General features: G+C 35.2%; 1 protein-coding gene across 1 annotated transcript in view; it reads left to right on the top strand.

Moving 5' to 3' along the window:
• The first annotated feature begins 1,106 nt into the window (after positions 1-1,106).
• LOC129222660 (uncharacterized) overlaps positions 1,107-16,098 on the top strand; it is a 516,294-nt gene continuing 501,302 nt past the window's right edge. The window contains exons 1-3 of the mRNA XM_054857189.1: positions 1,107-1,182; positions 13,255-13,327; positions 14,918-15,128. Of these exons, the coding sequence (XP_054713164.1) occupies positions 1,137-1,182; positions 13,255-13,327; positions 14,918-15,128 (330 nt within the window). The 5' untranslated portion in view covers positions 1,107-1,136. The remainder of the gene's footprint in view (positions 1,183-13,254; positions 13,328-14,917; positions 15,129-16,098) is intronic.

Raw genomic sequence — 16,098 nt, 5'->3', positions numbered from 1 at the left:
TTAATTTTTACATATTTCTCTGATCACAATATTTTTGCACTTTTGTAATTTGGTCTTGTTTAAATTAAAATAAAATGTTCTCATTCAAAATAATTAGTTATTAAAAGACTAAAAATAACATTACTATTAAAAATATTAGATTAATATTGATTTTTAAAATTCATTTCGTTATTTTGAAAAGCCAGGGGGTGAAAGTACCTCCCTTGCAGTCCCTTACCGGTGCTGTAAAGGAGACGTACTGCAGCGCCGTAAAGCGTACTGGACATAAACGTGAGATAAATAATTTTCGTGATATATTTTGTTGCTTTTCCCTATCTGATTAACAAAATTTTATTTTTGAGTCAGGGGGAGAAAGTACACCATCCTGCCGGCAATCATGGACATAAACATGAGATTAATATCTTTCGTGATTTACTTTTAATTTTATTAATTTAACACAAAAAAATAATTTAAGAAAGTTTTAATATTAATTTTTTTTTAATTTCTTTTTTTCCCCTAAAAACTGGGGGGGGGGGTGAGAGTGCGCCCATTACCTGGCCCCCTCACTTTTTCAAGGCACGAGCCCCCACTGAATCTCATTATCACATTTTAAAAAATACCTAATACCGGTATTGCAATCACTAAGCAAACCCATTGCTGCTTTTTTTTTTACATGGTGTATGTGTGTGTGTGTTTTTTAGTTTAGTAGTTGTGTGGTGTGTGTGTGTGTGTGTAAGAGTGTGTGTTTATTGTATTTTATGTACTTATCAATGCACTAACATGAAAAGCTTTTCCTTTCTCCTCTTTTGTTTCGCTTCTAATTTTAACTTATGAAGAACATAACTCTTTCTCTCTCACACGCTTTTACATGGAAAGATGTTTTCAACAATTTCAATTTAAAAATTGAAAAAAAAAAAAACTTTTTTATTTAAACGTATTTTCAAAAACGTTTTCATTTTTTGATAATACATTTTGCTACATCCGCGGACATAGGTAATAAATTTTCGTCATTAAGGGCTTACCAAAAATAATCAGAACTGTCAAAATAATCACGAACACCATTAGCGATAAGAAAAAACAACGTTATAAAAAATAACTTGAAGGGTGGAGCTTACTTTAGTCCGGAGGGACACTGGCAAAAAGGATAACATATCAAGATGCAACTAGTTCTGTCCGCATTGATTTTTTCTGCCTTTTTTATAGGTAAGTGACTTCTAAACTTTTAAAACACAGTGCGGTCCGCAAGTAAAAAAGGTGACCAGCCTTTTTTTTCACCTGAGGTCCGCACCCAGAGCACCCCAAATTTAAACTGGGAGGGGGGGGGGGGTTCAGTTTGTCGAATAGAACTTGACATTTCGCCGAAAGGTGATAATTTTGCCGAATCGAGCTCCACATTTTGCCGAATCATAATAGTTTTGCCGAATCATCAGACAAAATTTGTCGAATAAGGATATTATTGGAAGGTAACACTGACCTCCCAAAGAATAGTATAAGGACAAAAATGACATCCGCACCTCACATTAAAATTATTCTCGGCTTTTTGCTTATAAAGTTACGAAAATGCACATGATAAATGTTTTACATGGTTCCGTAATGCACAAGAGGGGCCCCAAAAAAGCATTTCGATGGGCCCCTTAAATCTGTATATCCACCACTGCGTTATAGTGTGCATAAAAAAATCTCTAAAATAATTTTAACAATATTATTTTTTTAAATCAAGGTGCATTTGAGAACTACAGAGGAGCAATAATGCTGATTTCACAACAACTGCGATGTGAACAAAATACGTCGTTTGCATTAGACTGTTGCTATGGTTATTACACCAACTGGCGTGTTGCCAAAAAGGTTTTTTTTTTCATTTTTGTCATCTATTGTACGTTAGATATACTGTACAATATACAAGCTTGCTCATTTCGTTTTCGCTAAAAATAACCGCAAAAGAAACGTCTATATTCAACACTAGTGATACCCGCACGGCTTTGCCCGTAATAGAAAAATCAAAAGGTCTTTTGGTTCGCCTGTATATTTACAAATAATGTATGGTGAATTTTCTCGCCAGTTGGCTTGTACCCATCTTACGGTTCCACGTTATGATAATTTCGTATCTCGCCAATTGGCTTGTGCCCATGTTACGGTTCCACGTTATGATAATTTCGTAATTTACTCGTCCATCTTATGATATTTTTTTTCTTAAAATTGGAATAGAAAAAGAACCACATCGAATTTTCGAAAAATCGCTTCGAGGTGCACACCCCCATGCTACATACTAACTTTGTGCCAAATTTCATGAAAATCGGCCAAACGGTTTAGGCGCTATGCGCGTCACACACATCCTACAGACATCCAGACATCCTCCGGACAGAGAGACTTTCAGCTTTATTATTAGTAAAGATAAAGAAGATTTCCTTATCGTTGGTATTGAATAATCTAAAACGCGTTTCTTCGATATATCTCGAAATCTCATTTCTGCAGATACTGCGGTTTACCTGCCCACGGCAGTGTGGATCCTATCAAAACCATGTAACGTCCCAGTGCAATGAGCAAGTCATAAACACGGTGCTCCGTTTTAACTTGCAAGACATCTATATTCGCAAACTTTAGTCCAGTTGCAAAAATGTTCAAAATCAGATGCGGAGTAAAGATATTGAAAGTTTGAAGGAAAAATAAAAATGATTCAAAAAAATACAAAATTTAACTTTTTATACCCTTCGTAACTGCTATATTGTCCCCCAAAATGTGTTATTGACGATGAGTGAAAAGTTTTGTAAGTCACAAAACACTGCGTTTCATATCTTAGTGAATATTTGTCGTACTAATTTCAAACTTTTTGTGTTGGAATTGTATTTCATTGGAGATTATTTCCCTAAACATAAGTTGATTGACCTGGGCGTGGCCCTCGTGATAACAGGCCAGAAAACTCCTCCCCCCTCTTAGTTACGCCACCACTCGTCGATCTATGAACTTGGCGCGAAACTTTGAAAGCAGTGCAGTTTACCAGTAAACAGTAGTGTTGCTTTCTCTGGCTGAAATAAATGAAATAGGAAATATTAACTTCGAATGCACATTTTTGAGTACAATACTGTTGGATTTATCTCATCCTTTCCTCGTACCGGAATGTAGAGGCAATTAAAAATATATATAATTAAGTCTTGTAACTAACTGTCTGCTGAGTGAAAGTGAGTCAGCGATTTCAGCTTCCGAACAACCTGCATGCGAAGAAAAAAAATGGGCGCCTCATGGAATAAATTTTACAGTTTGGAAGTAAGTACTTTTCTGAGATAAACAAATTTACATTTCATGCATTTGAGTTCATGCAGTTAGGGTTACTTAAATTTTCCTCCATTACACAAACAATTGTCAGTTTCCTTTCTAATACCTTTGCCTGTAATTTGTTATTTCAGCATACTGCTTTAATATTTGAAACGGTTTGCAACTTTTTATTTCTTTATTTTTTAAACTTTGTACAAGCATTTATTCGAAATAGATTTTCCAAGCTGACAATAAACACATGTCAAAATTTTCTGCAAATATACTTGTTGCTATCAGAAGCAACGCAACTTGGTGTTGATATTCAGTTAATCTGTAAAAAAGTTTATTGAAACAGGCTTTTAACTGAACTAATCTTATATTTTCGGTTTTGATTAAATTGTTTCATACGCTAGCATGTGTTATTTTGATCAAAATACATTCCTTGATGGGCTTCCGTAGTTCTGAGGTAGAAGATTAGCAGTTGAACGCCGGAGGTCGTGGGTTCGATACTCAAACACATTTCCCCCCAACTACGCTTCTGCAATATTACTCAAATAAGCTGGTTCTGTGCGTAAATTAAAAAATATATATGTTTTTTTTCCTTCCAGTGTTGTCTTTAAGTTTTATGATATTTATGCACAAATTGTGTTTGAGTTAACTGTATTCATAATTTCTGGGCTTGCGAAATATTACTTTTGAGCAGTGGATACACAACTTGTTTTTGCCAAATGCTCTATGCTTGTTTGTTTTGCTTAAAAAGGGCAAAATGTCTTGAACTATGTGTTTTTTGAACTCTTTGGATTTTCTGTTAATAAGCTTTCAGGAACTCTGAAACTGTAACATAAATTGAATTAAGGGGCTGTCCATAAAGGATGTTACAAAATTTTGAACAAATCCCCCCCCTCCCTTTGTTACATGTAGCGCTGCTCAACATGAGCTTATTGTCATAAACAACGCATGATGTCACACTTCTTGTTATCCCCCCCTTCCCCCTGTCACAAAACTGTCACACTGAATTCCTAAAACAGCATACTCAGCAAAATGTTGATCTAAATTTAACATATTCACCAAATATCCTAAATAAACAAACAAACCACTGACGTAGACCGGAAGTAGCGAGTCTTATTTCCGGTTAAGCGCCAATCTCCATTGCTAGAGATAGGTGTTCATAGCGAAAGCGATTTTGTTGTGCTTCTTTAAAAAGCAGAATAATGTCTTCTGCGTATTTCAATGCATTAAATAAGAAAGACAAACTTAGTTATTGTTAAAAATTATCTTTCAGTGGCTGTGACCTTACCGATCCTTTAGTAGATGGATGGCGAATCTATTGCTAACGATTAATGTTTACAGTGTTCAGGCAATTTTGTTTTCTTTCAGTTCTAGGTAGAATCATGTCTTTTGCGTATTTTAATGCATGAAATGAGTATAATAGGATTTGCTATTCTAAAAAATTGTCGATCAAAGGATCTGATTTTCCTGATCCTTTAAATACAGAAATAAGAAAAGAAAAAAAATGAGTCTTCGTTTGTCGATCATTACCGCGATTTCAATGATAAGCATTTATGAATACCTCCTAAACAGAAATAAAGTTGATACAAAGTCTGCTTTCAAGAATCACAAATCTACTGGATTGCAAGTACGTTGTGAATTGTAATTCCTATTCTTAAGTTGAAGCTATTTTTTCAAAGATGGAAGCTTTTCTGCACTGTGTTCACACAGAATGGCTATGACAGGGAGTTTTGGTGTCATATTCAATCAATTCTCCTGTTGTAGCTTTTCAGTTCACACACACTTATTACAGTTGCTACCTAATTTTCAGGTTTGACATTTAATATATTTTATTACATATTTGTTCATCACTTTTTTTTTGTTTAATCAACTTGCTTCTGTAGCAAGATTGATAGGCATGAAAAAAAATTGAAAGATAACAAAATTTAAATTTAATCTCCGAGTGCTTTCTCCTGCGTTAAAATTGCTTTGAATGTAATACCCAATAGCTGTACTATGATATACTATACTATAACTTTAATTAATGTGTTTGTTTACCGATTGTCGAATATCTAAATTTGTTTACAATTAGAGCGCCTAATATTAAAGTACCGTCAATAACTCGAAGTCCCAAGAGACGGGCTAAATGGTTCGAGTTATTGATAGTTCGAGCTATGGGAAGCTTTTTTCTCATGAGGTAATGAATAGTGGTTCTTTATTTTAATCACACAAATCAAACTGTTTGAAACCCATCAAAACACTGGAAACTTTCAGCTTTGCAGGAAGCAAATAAAAAATTGTTCAGGTTGAGTTTTTCTAATAAGCAATTTAATATAGATCAATATAGATCTTCACACATTACAGTAAAAATATAAAGCTGATGAAATTAAGGTGAATGTTTCCAGCTCGTAAATACCTCGCACAAAGTGTGTTTACTACATAATATTCATTAAGATTCAATCCTTTCGCTTTAAAGCATTGGCTTTGATTCGACGATCAGGACCTTTAGAAATTTGAACATCTTTATTTCTGACATCTTATTTGCTCCTGTCCTCATGCTGTACCCGAAAGCAGAACAACATCCCCTCTTTTTACGAAAATTTTGCGCCTTTGAAATTCATGATTAATTTAAAAAATTCAATCAAATTACAGATACGTAAACAGAGCAATTCGTCGTAAGAAGCAATACAAATAAGACTTCCGCCGGAAGTTTTGAGTGACCCCGTGCAGCCCTGCCACCTAGTGTTCAAAAGAGTAAGCGTGGCTTGGAATTTGGTGAATACTAGCCATTTCGCCCTCCACTTATTATAACTCGATAATCTAACACGGAAAACATGTATCAAATAATGGGAACTACCATAGCCAGTGGCGCCATCTATCTTGTTGTCAATCAAAGAAAGAATAATTTTAAAGACAACGTATTATCTGAAATGCAACAATGAATATATTTTACTATTGTTGTCAATCAGTTACCTGCACTTTTTTTTCCAATTGTTAAGTTTATATACGAGTTAAAACCCGATATAGTTGTATCCAGCCAGTGTATGGTGGTTTAAGTCGATGGCTCTCGCACAGCTGGTCCCGGGTTCGAATCCCGGGGGGATACCGAGTGGTTCGAGGAAATCTCATCCCAATGACGGACTGATCGGGTAGTGTGCGCTAGTAAAGGGCCTCGCCGCAAAGGAGAATGCGGCGGACAGACCCAATACTTGACCACCCTTCACTTGGATCCGCCCTGATCAGCAGGAGATCTCGCTGGGGATTAGCCGCGTCCTTCTTCACTGATTTCCATTATCGGTTAGTGTGGTGACCTCCAAGTGGGCATGACACGGTCAAAGAAGGAACTTCTCCGCAGGACAGTTCTCACTGTCTTGGGTGGCGTCCCCATGTGACTTCTCCGTCCTGAGGTGTGAGATTAATGAATCGATCGCTCGTTTTTTAAAAAAAATCGAATGTAAATTCAGACGAAACCACGTACACGTTAATTTGCACTACACGTTAACTGCGTTCTTCTTTACTGATTTCCGTTATCGTGACGTGGTTTACGTGTTTTGCGTGCCAACATGAATTTCTAACAAAATTAAACATTAAAAGTGGGATTTAAAATTACATTCAAGTTTGAAATAGTGGGTCAAGTAAATAGCAAAAGCCAGTAAGTACATTAAAAGTTCAAGTAAAACTGAAAAAGATTTACGAAATAAATGAAACCACATCAAAAGGTTCATTCAGACAAAGTTATCGTAACTGCAAATTTTAATTCAAACTTAACTGAATCATTTATTAGGATAGTTATCAAAAATTTTAAATTCAAGAAGGAACCATAAAACATAAAAAAACTCGTTTACGTGCTGCGATGAAAATCCAAAATAATAATGGAAAAAAAAATGTAATAACTTATTGAGATGTAACCCTTAAAATAGTGAATCTTAAAATATTTTTGAAGCTAAATAAACTAATGATAATTCAAATATATAATGTTGAAGAATTTAATAAAAGTGAACTACGAAAAAATTAAAAACGTTCTGCGATGCAAAATTTTGCAAAACGTTTCTAATTTTTGAAAATTGCAACGACAAAACCAAATATTGCAAATATCAAAAAAAGAAAAGAAAAAAAAATAATTTGAATTTTGACATCTTGAATTCAAATTAGGTTTTTCGCAATCACTAGTGTGCATGTGTATTTATGCGTGTGTGTTTGTGTGTGTGTGTGTAGGTGTGAGTATGTATGCGTGTGTGTAGGATATACACGCAACCTGGAGACGGTTTTCGCTAAAGGAGCAGCATCGGGAAGGGCCGGTCGACGACGGTGGTGCTGCAAAGGAAGGCGGGTGGGGGTGGGGAATAAAATCATAGGATGCCAAAAACAGTCAGATGAGAACAATAAGCAATGTGATTGCTCAAAAAAAAAAAAAAAAAAAAAAAAAAACCGCCTTGAGAATCAACTTTGTTGCAGGGTTTCCAAATTCGGAGAAGAGTGTCCGTCGCCAAGAAAGACAGCTGGTTGCCAGAATAAAACATTTCTCACCAGGATCCGGTTACCGTAAATCTACCAATTAGCTGCATAACTGTCAACTTTGAGATTTATTATAATGATAACATCATCTCTTATTTTATTCAACTACTGTCAGGTATAAATTCTTAGTACATAATTTTTAAATAATTCAGTCATTACATTTTTTGCTGTAAGTCCAAATGTATTTCCTTGGTAATGTCCGTTTCATTTAACTTTTCCAAAATTAAAGTCGATCTTCCTCCAGGAGGCTGTTTACTACTCGAAGGAATACATCTTTCCTCTACTCCTTCAAATGTGATTGGATTTCGCTGTTTTCTTGGAGGGTTTTGCTTCAGTTGCTTCCTTTAAACAACCGTCCCCAGTAATCGGATTCCTCTTTATCTTACACTAGCAAAAATACCCGGTGTTGCCTGGGTCAGTAATAATCATGAGAAACAATTGTTACTTGCATTTGTTTTCTGTTTTAAGTGAAAGAATTTAAAACACACCTTTTTGACGTGATAAAAAATCGAGCTTCTTCCTTATCCATAAAACTAAAATAGCATTAAGTATAAAGAACAAAATAGTATTGATTTAGAAAAGAAAGCACGACATTTAAGCATATACAAATTTGAAGAATTTCCAAAATATGAAACTTATCTTCACATATTTAAAAAGATTTTTCTGTTAATACTTTTTTTTTAACATGGAGTCTAAAACCTTCTCTGTATGACTATTGAAGTACGAAGTGTTTAAAAAAATGTAGCCGCTCGTAATCCCGTCATACTTGCTTTAGTTATTTTAGGAAATTTCAATCATTGTGGCTTTTGGTGTGATTTTACCAAATTTACGGGAATCGTTTTGGGATACCTTCGGTAATGCTCCCCCTCCTTAAAACGACATGTTACTAATTTTCGTTACAGAGATATTGCCACCAGATGCTGAGATACTTTTGGATACCATAAAATGGCGCTAAACAGTTTCATCCGAAATGTTTCCAAAATAAGTAGTAAAATTTGGCGATTGATCAAGTTCCAGAATAGATCTCAGTACCGCGGCACCTTAAAGATTCTTTGATTGGCGATATTTTGTTTACATGGTGAAAGCTTAGAAACATTATTACGTAGTCTTTGGCTTCAAAAACAGCAACAATTGAAAAAACTGCCAAATGCATCAGCGACTAAAATTTTTCTGCCAAAATTTTGGCGGTATTTCTGTTGGTTGATTGGATAGTGAGTAAGTACCCAATCAGCATAAATATTAATTTAAAAAAAACATTAATTACATGAAAACTCCGTTTAAATGGAAAATGATTAGCCAAATCCATTTATTATTAGCCAATCTTGTTGAAAAACGTTACTTTAAGATTTGACTTGAGAAAAGCCTCGAACAGTCAGTCGAAAAGCAAAAATATTCAATAATACAACAATTCTAGCTATCAACTGGGAGTTGAGATGATACAATAAATAATGAATTGGGTTGATGAAAGCCTTTGAACTTGGAACAAAAAAGCTTATAACTCGTTTTTTATACAACTTAGAACTTTCTAACAGATGCCATCTTCAGCAGAAAAATTAGAGCTTTCGACGGACACATAATGTTAATATGTGCACGTTTTTTTCCACCCCCTTATTTGGGGCATTTATGCGAAAATTGGGACTAAAATTGGAATAAAAAAGGAACTATCGATCGGATTTTTTTTGAACTGATCTATAAACCTTCCCAGTACCAAAATGAACGAACGGTGAAAGTTTCAGCCAAATCTGCCGAGTAGTTTCTGAGATCTTAGAGAACAAATTTACCAACATCCATTTTTATATATATAGACTAGCTGCGTTGCCCGGCTTTGCCCGCTCTATTTTGAAAATAAAAATTGTGTCAAGTGACGTATATTCAGCAATCAGGCTGAAATAAAAGAAAAAAAAAACATTATGCAAAATTTCCCCTTCAAACAATGATTACAGATATTAAAATACTTTTAAGAAATTTAAATGAGAAAGATGAATTTAAAAAGCGTAACCATGGAAACACAAAGTAAAATTTGTTTAAGAATTAAAAATGAGAAAGATGGAAATAAACAATGGATTCAAAAAGCGTTACCGTGGAAACGGAAAATAAAATGGTTAAAACTTGGATGGAGAACAGATTTTTGAACTTCATTTAATTCGCTTGTAACTGTTTTTCTAATGGAGATAGAGGGTTAAACTTTCGACCATAGGTCGAGTTAGATCTGGAGTAAAAAAAGCAGCTCTTTTCAGTGGTGTTAAAAAGAAAACTGTGAGACAATCCCTTCACTTTTTATTGATAGATTTAATGAAGAAAACAGTGTCTAAATTTCAGCTAAGCCTAAACAAATTCGAGCTAAAAACGCAAATAACTCCCGTCGTAATTAAGTTAGATCATTGAAACAAATTGCGTAGAATGCGTAAAATTCTTTCCAACGATATATAGTATTAATATGTGCAAGTAATTTTTCACCCCCATCATTGGGAATTTATGAGAAAATTGGGCCTAAATTGGATTAAAAAAAAAGAACTATTTATAGAATTTTTTTCGAACTGGTCTGCAAACCTTTTCAGGACTTAAAGAAACAAATTGTGAAAATTTCATCGAAATCGGCCGGGTAGTTCTCGAGTTTTACGAGTTCAAACACACAGACGCTTTTTGGGGACTTCATTTTATACTATGTAGAGATGAGGTTTTAAGTATTGAAGAAAGTTGCTGAAATGGTCATTCTATGGAAACTTTTTCGAAAAAGGTTATTTTGTCACCAATTATGCTTTTTAAAATAATTTTTCAAAAGCCTACAATGATGAACTATTTAAGCCCCCCCCCCCCCACACACACACAAGAATCATTAGCAGCAGAAAAAGCTAAAAATGGAAAAGTAGCCAAATTCTTAAAAAAAAAAAAAGGCTGCTTAGATATTGAAGACATTTTTTAGATGTACAACATACAGTATTCATGTTGTTTTATAATTCGTTCTTTAATTAGCATTTTTCAAGTTGAATTCCTGTGTAATTTTCCGAGAGTGCCCACCGAAGGGGGGGGGGGTCAGAATCATAGTCTCATATTAATGATAGCCTTTCAACGGCTATAGTTATAAATAACTGTGCCCTTGAAATTTTAAAGGAGATGGGGGAGATGTTTTTGGGGTATTTTTCTTGAAGTTTTCATAATTGAAGGGGGTAGGGCGCTGTTTACTTTGGGGGATGGCACCCCAAAGTAAACAGCGCCCTAAGCTAAGTTAACATTAATAATCTGGTATTATGTACTTTAATTTGAGATTATGTCTTTGAAACATATTGCAGTCATGTTTCCCGTTTACTTAAGTAAAATTGAATATTTATTTTTTAAAATTTCATTTAATTCTTATTCAAATACAATGGTAAAATTATTTTTTGTTATGATGTAATTGTAAAATGAAAGTTCATTTATTTATTTGAATACTTTTTAAGACTTAATGTTTCAATACAATATACGAGTAGTTAAAATGCGATTAGTTTTTTAAAAAATTTCAAATGAAAAATAAAACTGTTTATTATCACTTCGTTTTAACATGATTGTAAAATAAAATCGTGTTTAGTTATTTGAATACTTTGTAAGACTTATAAATGTTTTTATGTAAAATACTATGAATTAAGCTCAGTGTATTTTTTAAAATATAATTATCGGTTCCTTTTTATGTTTTCAAATGAAAAAGTAGAACTTTTAATGCTACTAAAATAACAGAGGACAATAACAAATAAACCAAATAGTTTAATCAAAATTAAACCAAAATACTAATCGAAGCGCGCACTTTCCAATATCATTGTGGATCGACGACGATGACGTCATTTGCTAGTTGGATGGCCTTTAAATCTCGAAGGGCTCGACCTGGGTCCCGTATAAAAAGTTAAATTTTGTATTTTTTTCACTACTTTTATTTTCACTTCAAATTTTCAATATCTTAACTTTGCACCTGATTTTGAACATTTTTGCAATTGGAAGCATGCATCTAAGACGTTGCGAAAATATAGGTCTTGCAGGTTAAAACGGAACACCCTGTATATCCTAAGGGTGAAACTAATTTTCAGTGATGGAACAAAAAGTGTCATTGAGATTTGCAACGGAAGGGCTTGCTGAGAACCAATGATGTGTGGTGAAAGTCCGCGGCAGAGACTTTGCTGTTGTCGCCATCAGTGTGAAATTGATATAAATTTAGATTGAAATACGTTTCGTAATAACTGAGTACCTCGACCGATGCATCGACGCCGATAGTTCAAAGAATTTGTCATCGGCATCGGCGCAGATGCTATTACTTGGAGAAAAAATCGGCCCATACGCCTTTTGGTCGGTTTCGGTAAGACAAATTTGTGGAAAAACTTTAAGCTTTTCTTTTCCAAAAACATTTATAAAAGTTATATTTTTAGATAGCAATATTTTATATTTCTATAATTATATTTTTATTTGTTAAAGTACAATAATCTCTACAAATATTTCTTTCTTTCTCTTTCATATTTTCTTCTGTTAGAAGTATACAGTCTGACCACCGATTATATGGAATTGGAAAACGTCCAGTTAAGATGAGTCTATCTGAATGTTGTTGTTGCAAATCTCCGGTGTTTAGCAGCGCTAAACCAGGTCTACGAAATTCGTCACTCTCAAAAAATCCAACACCAACATTGGATCAGCCAAAAGATCCAATCTTGAAAGTCCCAGACAATTATATGTTCGGGGGTGGCCTGATGGTCGGCACACTTCACACAGGTTGGAAAAGTCTTTTTTCCATTGCAATAAGTCAATGATTTTAAGTGCCCACTAATGAGCCTAGTGATGGTCGCCTGATCTCGCCTACCACACTTGAGAGATAATGCACCTCCCGGGCACTTCGCCTGGTACCAATTATGGGTAGGAGGGACAGTCCAGGAGGACTTTGCATCTCTTTTAGCCTTAGAAAATAGCTCCAAGTAAGTCAAAGAATCAGGTGTATATAATGGTTCACCAGTCTATCTGAATGACGGGGGAAAGTAAAAATGCGATGCGCGTGTTCCGATCATTTGAATGTCGTTCAGCTTAATTTAGAGGCTAACATATATCTGCAAAAGCTGACATCCCTGGAAACAAATAGATGCGTCCATATCCGTCAGTATACCGGAAGTTTGCCTTTCCATACAATCCGTGGTCAGACAGTATTTCTGCGGTCCACGTATTTCCTCTACTTCTTGCTGTGATTTTCGATATGATATTCTTATTAAAAAGTAAGTACAAATATGTCAGAGCCCTCTATATGACTATCATATTTATTCTTCAGTCATTTTTTAGAAATATGATTTGCCCTCACATACCGAATACTTTTCTGTTCCTTTAAAAATGTTTAAAATCTACGTCTGGCGCTCCTTAGTAACCAGCCGTTTTAAACAAAAAAATAAACGGCCATCGGCCGTTTTTGAACAGTCAGTCAAAATTTGGCATTGGCCCATCGGCCAAAAATTGCCATCGGTTGAGCCCTACTTGCTATGTTTCTTTCTCTAAACGTGACTTTTGAATTTCCTTTTTTAATAGGAGGGCTGTGTACAAGGACTAGAAGACAAATCGACAATTTGCTCGACGATGAGGAGGAAGATTATATTCTGACGTAAGCTGCTTATTGTTGCATTATTCTCTACACATGCTCATGAAAGTTTTGTCTATTTACTTTACACCTTATATATGCTCGTTTTCTTTTCCAAGGTAGGCTGTAAAACTTTAATGCATCAATCAGGTGGATGAACAAAAGCCAACTGCTTGCTCAAACAATGAGGTTGTTTGCTCCCTTCAGTCAAAAATACTACTTATAGTCACTGAAATTGATAGAATAAGCAAAAAAAAACAATAACATGGAGCCAGAAATTTTTTTATTTTTCTCAACAGTTATTTTTATTTAATGTTTTAAGAAGTCCGATTTTGGAAATATGGCGTAATCTTCATGACGTCACTTTCGCGCGCAAAATGTTTACGCTTTGCTGTCAACCGCATTGCCAGGACATGATAAGTTGCGCTCTGCACTAATGAATGGCATTTCATCACTTGTGATGTCATGTGCAGAAGCGTATAAAAATGAATTTCAATCTGCGCACCGATTAAAATAATTGTTTAAAAATATTAAATTCCGGCAAATTATTTTAAAAATGGTTAAATCCTATGTTTTTAAGCATGCTCTTTCCGAAACAATATTTCTAAAATTTCGGAAATAATACCATTACTCTGGGTCAAACTCTTTCCTAGGGTTACCGTTTTGTTCCGTGAGTTTTTTTTTCCCCTTGAGCAATCACAAATTACTTATTGCCCTCTCTTGACCGTAGTTAATGTTCCTTTGGCTTCTTTTGTCTATGATTATAATGCAAAAGTCCTCTGGTACACCGGCCTCCGCGAGCATGTCTCTCCTCCTGGGCGGTGGCGTTCATATTCGGTCCGCGGGACACCGCGAGTATGCCCCCTTTTCTGGGCTGTGGCGACCATGTTCCCGGGAATCGATTATGTTCATATCCAAATCCTCTCTATTTTATACAACATTCTTTAGATATCCAGCATCCAACCCCTGTCATTCATTTGAAATTTTGAACTCAAATTATGGTTTTTCGCAATTAGGATTGCAATAGGAACCGTTTATAGAAACACGAATCCTAACAAGCAGGGCAATATCGTAATTCGTGATTGCGAAAAACATAGTTTGAGAATTCAAGACGTCAAAATTCAAATGAATGCCAGGGGCTAGGTGCTGTTTTCGTCTTCTTTTTTTTTTCTTTCTTTTGAACACACAAATATCTAATGACTGATAACTTTCATTTACACTCCTGTTGTTTCGCTTCAGTTTCATTTCAACTTCTAAAGCTCTCTATTAAATAATTTTATTTGGAGACTTTGGACGGATTGTGCAAAAATATCGTCAAAAATCACCAAAATTTGGCGGCAACGTCCAAAAAGCAGCTATAGTTGAATGTTTATTGAATTATGAGTTGATGTAATTGAATGCTTATCACCGTATTATCACTTCGCAAGATTTAGCCTCAGTTATTGAATCGAAAGCCTTCTTCAAAATTTGCAGTCTTCGAATTTTACATGCTTGTCTGTTTTTCCCCAAATTTATGTTTGGCGATTTTTCAGTACAGTCACAAAAAGTCTCTTTTTTTTTTTTTTTTTTTTTTGTGTCAAACCTCAAAATGGTTACTTTTTTTTAAACTTTTAGGGCACAAACGTCCACAATCAAAAATCCTCCATCAAGGTATGCGTCCTCCATCGAAAGCGAAGCCGGAACTATTGACTCTGATTCAGCAGTTAAACCAGGCATCGTGGATCCTCAAGTACAAGGACTAAATATTGGACTGTACTTTGTACTGCAAGATATCAACAGGAGAATTATTTACGGCCATAAAATACCGTTGGAATCTTTGATCAAGGTAAAGTTACTTTCGAGCACTTAATCAATACTATAGTAAACCAAACAGCTGTCATTAATTGATATTTAGCGCCGCCTACAGTCATTTAGATAAACTTTGGAGCAGATATCCAGTAGAGATTGCACCGGGATTGTTTAGTCGCGTCGCCAGTTTTCAACGGATTCAGAAGACTACTCATCGCTCTTTTGATGAGATATGTTTTGTTTAGCTCGAATTTGCACAACTTAATAAAAATCGATGATTATGAATGGATTGGGACAGCAAAGGGAATGCAAAAGCCAGGCACGTGACAATGAAGAAATAGATAGATCTTCGCGGAGCTTTACTTGCGAATCCAAAAGGGAATACTTGCTCTACTGGGATAGTCCATTTGAGGGTAAAACAGATCGTTTAGTAGATTAGGACAGCGTTTCTGAAATTGTGTTCGGGCTACATCTGCACTATGTGTGACTCAAACTTCTTGCAAAATATATTTTCCTTTCAAATAAATCCTCCTGGAACTCCAGGGTTCCACGGAACGCTCTCGGGACTCCATGAGACCTGCATGTTTTCTTTTCACTCCTTTCAAATTTGTTCTTTAAAAAAATTGATAGAACTGACACTTTTTCAAAATTAAAAATAACTTTACTTTTACTTTCGTATACCGTAAACGCGGGCTATTTTGGCCCTAGGGTCCTTCCTTGGCCCAAATGGAGAAAAGGATACAACGTCCTCTGTCAACCTTCAGGGCGTAATTGTTTCACATATTTTGACAGATTCCACCAGAGAGCATCCCCAAGCACTCTGTTATGTATACCAAGCAGTTCTATAGCTCTGCTGAAGAAGCAACACTTGTTGTTCTAAATTCCTAGTGCTAACATGTGCCTTCATAACCTCTCTAACTTCTCCATGTAGAAGCAGTTCTACATCAGCTGAAAGTTTTTCAAGTACCTATTTATGAGCACTATTGAATACTCTATGCTGTGCCTTA

The sequence above is a fragment of the Uloborus diversus genome, chromosome 5 (genome assembly GCF_026930045.1).
Source record: "Uloborus diversus isolate 005 chromosome 5, Udiv.v.3.1, whole genome shotgun sequence".
NCBI lineage: Eukaryota > Metazoa > Arthropoda > Arachnida > Araneae > Uloboridae > Uloborus > Uloborus diversus.
The sequence above is the reverse complement of the archived record's forward strand: the minus strand, read 5'-3'. Positions and strand labels throughout refer to the sequence as shown.